This window comes from Mandrillus leucophaeus, unplaced genomic scaffold, assembly GCF_000951045.1.
Source record: "Mandrillus leucophaeus isolate KB7577 unplaced genomic scaffold, Mleu.le_1.0 Scaffold269, whole genome shotgun sequence".
NCBI lineage: Eukaryota > Metazoa > Chordata > Mammalia > Primates > Cercopithecidae > Mandrillus > Mandrillus leucophaeus.
In genome coordinates this window covers 1,825,624-1,830,853 of record NW_012102798.1, presented here as the reverse complement: position 1 = coordinate 1,830,853, position 5,230 = coordinate 1,825,624, and the positions used below count along the sequence as shown (strand labels likewise).

General features: G+C 40.0%; 1 protein-coding gene across 3 annotated transcripts in view; it reads right to left on the bottom strand.

The window, feature by feature from the left end:
- The window catches only part of LHFPL1 (lipoma HMGIC fusion partner-like 1), a 46,977-nt gene that overhangs the window by 25,179 nt on the left and 16,568 nt on the right, over positions 1–5,230 (bottom strand). For 2 of the 3 annotated variants that reach the window (XM_011984475.1, XM_011984476.1), the window contains exon 3: positions 2,239–2,337. The exons of the other annotated variant lie outside the window; for it this stretch is intronic. In XM_011984475.1, coding sequence (XP_011839865.1) covers positions 2,239–2,337 — 99 coding nt within the window. The remainder of the gene's footprint in view (positions 1–2,238; positions 2,338–5,230) is intronic. 3 annotated transcript variants of the gene reach the window in all.

The following is a 5,230-nucleotide window of genomic DNA, read 5'->3' as shown; positions in this document are numbered from 1 at the left end:
GGAAGGAAGGAAGGAAGGAAGGAAGGAAGGAAGGGAAGGAAAGAAACCAAGCAAATGTTTTGAATCCACATTTCTCCAAAGGAGATGTAAAAACAGCCAATAAGTACATGAAAAGATGTTTGAAATCATCAGCCATCAGGGAAATGCAAATCAAAACCACAATAAGAGAGCACTTTACTCCCACTAGGACAGCTATAACAAAAAAGTGGAAAATAAGTATTGAGGAAGATGTTGAGAAAATTGAAACCATTGTACACTGTTGGTGGGAATGTAAAATGATGCAGTCATTTTGGAAAGCCTGGCAGTTCCTCAAAAGGCTTAAACATAGAGTTAATATGTGACTCAGCAATTTTGAGATATATACCCAAAAGAAATGAAAATATGTCCACACAAAAATGTGTACACAAATATTTATAGAAACATTATATAATAATAGCCAAAAAGTAGAAACAAGTCAAATATTCATCAAATGATAAATGGATAAATAAAATGTGTTACATTTATACCATGGAATATTATTCAGAAATGAAAAGAAATAAAGTACTGACACATGCTACAACATGTATACATCTTGAAAACTTCTCGCTCAGTGAAAAAGCCAGACACAAAAAACCACATATTATATGATTCCATTTACATAAAATATCCAAAATAGGTAAATCCATATTGACAGTGGTTATAGCAGCTGGGAGCAAAGGGAAATAGGCACTGACTGCTAATGGATAAGAGGTTTCTTTTTGGGCTGATAAAAATGTTCTGGGGCAGGGTGCTGTGGCTCATTCCTGTAATCCCAGTAATTTGGGGGGCAAAGGTGGGAGGATCACCTGAGGGCAAAGGTGGGAGGATCACCTGAGGTCAGCAGTTTGAGCCATGGCAGAAACCCCGCTGCACACCCTGTCTCTACTAAAAATACAAAAATTAGTTGGGCATACTGGCGTGAGCCTGTAGTCCCAGCCACTCGAGAGGCTGAGTCAGGAGAATCGCTGGAACCTGGGAGGCAGATGTTGTAGTGACCTGAGATTGGGCCACTGCACTCCAGTCTGGGCGACAGAGTGAGACTCCATCTCAAAAAAAAAAAAAAAAAAAGTTCTGGAATTGGATAGTGGTGATGGCTAGACAACATTGTGACTATACTAAAACCCACTAATTATACCCATTAAATGGGTACATTTTATAGTATGTGAATTATATATCAACAAAACTGTCATTTTCAAAAAGTAGAATCAGTCCCCACAACCAACTAGGAAAAATGTACTCAATCTTTAGCTTTTACCTCAGCTAGCAGGACTAGTAGCTTGCTTCCCTTTCTTCAGCACCTGCCCCAGGTATTTATTCATTCCTTTATGTCAGAAATATTATATTTACCAGTCAGCCTTGCACTGAGTGAAGAACACCGGACATTAGAGCGTCCACACTAGTTACACTTTCCCTCGTGTTGTGTTTGCATAGTGAAAAACTTTCTCAAAAATGAGTCAAGCAAGACTCAAAAAACAATCTGAGGCAACAGAGAGAAAGGGAAGTATTGGAGCACAAGCTATAAGTGGTTGGATGGCCTTGTTGTTCCCAAATCCTTCTGTACAATTGAGAATACCCAAGGAAACCTAGACATTCCCTCTCCTATTCTCTTTCATCATGATAGGTGGGGGAGTATTTTTGAAATCTTCCAATTAGAATCTAATCTATTACCAACTCACAATAGTGAATCTGAGACATTCTCAATGAAAATTGGCCACCAGAGAATGGTTCAGGGCTACTTCTGTCACCTACTCTAATATTTAACAACTCTTGCCGTTAGAAACAATTTTGAATATTTATATAAGTTCCTTATGCGTCAGGTAAACCAAATAACGTTGTGTTACATCTTCAGTGGAGACTGACAAGCAATACTGTTGATTTACATTTGGAAAATTGTGCCTAGAAGGAAACACTAGTAGGAACTAAGATTTATTCAGAAGATGGCAGATTGTTAGTCTCCAAGCATTTTAAATCCCTCTGAAGATAAGGTTGCCCTAACAGGTCATAGGTCTCTGGATAAAAGTGCATAAATGGTATGGAGAGATAGTTAAAGAAGGGGAATTTACAGCTAACTCTTGTGAGTTAAGCCACCACTTCCCATAAGCTAACACATTGAGAGAGATTCGGGCAAGTACCACTAACAGAGTCCCCTCCAAGTGGTAAAGCGCTTTGGAAAACAGATTTCCCATGAACCATCACTGCCATCTGCCCAGGCCACCTTACCTAACTGAAATTGATTGGAGACATTCCCGCATGTTTGCATTATCTCCGGGCTATTCCATCCTAAAGGGTATAAGGCACAGCCTGAGCTTATCAGCAGCCCTAGAAAGAAAGCATACACACAGGTAGAAAAAAATATAACATCTTCTGTCACCCCAACATTCCCTTTGGATTAGCTCAGCGCAAATTCTGCCTCCTCAATTGAGCTTACACTTCCCCCTTTACCCTAAATTTCTATGAGAGTTCCAACTCAACAGGATATTTTTTTTTGGCCATGCCACAGGTAGTGGGGTGTAATAGGTAACAGAGGGGACAACTCATAAATTTAAAAAATGTTGAAAACTGAGACAACCCAATAAACTTTTTACAGTCAAAATACTTTAGTCAATGACTTACAAGGCCAGGTTGGCTTTTCCAACTTCTTTTGCTTTGGTCTGATACACAGAGAATAACAATGTAAAGGCTGCGACTCTTTTCCAAAATCCAGCTGTTTCTAAACATCAGGTAGGTCCCTACTAGCTGAAAACATGTAATGATTTCTGTAACTTGGAGTCAACTGCTGGACTGATGAGCAGGGAACCACACTCCTCCCCTAATAAATCATTCCAGCTTTATACCAAGCAGTCCTTCCTTCTTTGGTTTCCATATGCCTTCCACCATGAACACTTACCCTAAATAAAAGGATTAAAGCCCTTTTATTTAGGTCATTTAGTTATTACAGGGAAATTCTGTTGTACCTTAGTGATAATCTTATTCTTCCAACCAGATATACAAATCTGGATCTGCTTGCCAACACTGCCTTCTAAGGGCAACTGTGTTGCTCACAACTTTTTCTTGCTGTATATGTTTTCACATTTTATATCCTATGGCTTTTACCCTGCCTCTGGTCACAGAGGATTTTATCAAGCATTGGCATCTGACAACTAAAACAAATTCATTGGCTGGTCAGTGATGGGTGACATTGCAGCCTGGCATGAAGAGGTGACCTGGGTTAGATTCTTGTTTCTGGAATTTTTAATTGAGAAACATAAAGATGACTGGTCTGAAGGTAGTGAGTTGTCTCAATTGCTTGTTCACAGTCAGTTATAGATTGAAGTTATTGTTCTATTCTTTCCCCCTTCTCACTACTGCACTTGACTAGTCTGTTTAAAAATGGAGGGAAAAAAATCATAAAGATGCTGAGCTAGTTAACAGATAATGCAGAAGTTGAAAACACCCTCACAACACCAGAAGGTAGAATCAAGTCTGTGTCAAGCTAAAGCCAAGTTCAATTCAAAGTTATGAGTGGGTATCAATTCTGGATAAGCTGAGCAAACTGACTGGTAGAGGGAGAGAATAGAGGAGAATAGTGACATGAAGCAGACATACCATGAGAAAAACTCCATGCTGTCAATGGAACCGCTAGAAGAAAAGAGAAGCCAGGCCTTCCTGATGGCTTTCCAATTCTACTTTCCTTATGTTTTAATAAATTCCTTTTTCACTGAGGAAACTCAAGTGAGTTTCTGCTACTTGCAAGCAAGAGTCTAATTACAATCTCACCATACTTGAGTGCCACACTAATGATCATGGGAGGGACACCTGCCATGAATGTGGATGCAGAAAGTAACACATAGCACAGAACTGTCACAAAGCAGTTGCTTGATTAATGGTGAATGAATAGCACATTTACAGGTTCCAGAGCTCTGGGGCTCAACTGGACAGTGAAAAGCAGGCTGCTCCAGGGACTGCCAGCTTCATCTTCACTTCTCTTTTCTCACTGAGGAAGAAGCCATATATACTCTAAGGAACTCATATTGCCTTCAGATGAATCCTTTAGGAAGATCTCAAAGTAGCCTCCAAGCTTGGCTGCGCCATGGCAACTAGCTTTTCTCAGTACTCATTGAGGCCGCAGAAGAAGAGAAGGACCTTAAGAAATAGCAAGAAGGATTTAAATAAGAAAATATGGAGAATTTACTGACAGTGAGAATGCTTTTAGAAACTAAAACAATGACCAATTAAGGTTAGAAATTCTCTTCAGTGGAATGCTTAAAATTAGAACACATTCTTATCTGTCTCGTGGTATCACAGGAAGTGAAACTGGTCACTCAAAGACCTTTCTAGGCCCTGGAATTCATCCAGTGGTAATACAACAACACCCCCTGTTTTTTCCACAGATAAACTGAAATCCTAGGATATGAAGAGGTCGTCCAGAGTATGCACACTGGGTTAAGGACAAAAGTAGGAATGAAACCTAAGCCTTTTCCTGCTGCCAGTATATACCCTTTGAGGGAAAATTTAATAAAGACTGAGTTTTCCCACACAGACTAGGAAGAAAAGAACACAAGTTTATAAAAGAACACCAGCTCTATTTTCTAACCTTCACATTCAGATCCCTGGGACTGGCACGAACTCTGCCTTCTCAAGCGGAAACTAGAGCTGGCCAAGTGCCTTTCTTGGCACAGTAGAGGGAACCTTCCATCTTCCTCAGACCCCTGCCCCTCAGATCTTACCATACTGAGGAGCTCAGGTCAAGGATTTCCTTCTCCAGGAAGTCTTCCCTCACCATCCCCAACCCCCAGGCTAAATTACATGCTCCTTCTTTCTGTTCCCATAGCACCCAGCGCTTACTCCTGTGACTAAAATAGTCTGTAATATATATTCTTTACAAAAGTTTATCATCTGCCTCCCTCACTAGAGTGTGTATTCCTTGAAGGAGGGAGACATACTTACCTTCAATTCTGTGTCCTTGGCACATGGTAGATAATAAGTACTCGATAAATGCATCTGTTTCAGAGTATGCACAGGCTATATAACAGACAGTTTCCTTTGCCCACATTGCCCAAGTGGAAAGTCCCTTCTGAAGGGACTCCAATGTCGTGGCTGGGAAATCATCCCAGACACCTGACACCGTAAAAAAAAAAAAAAAAAAAAAAAAAAAAAAAAAAAAAAAAAAAAGGAAAGAAGTAAAGAAAAAGAAGGAGGACATAACCTACCCTAATCTCTCCTTGTTACAGAT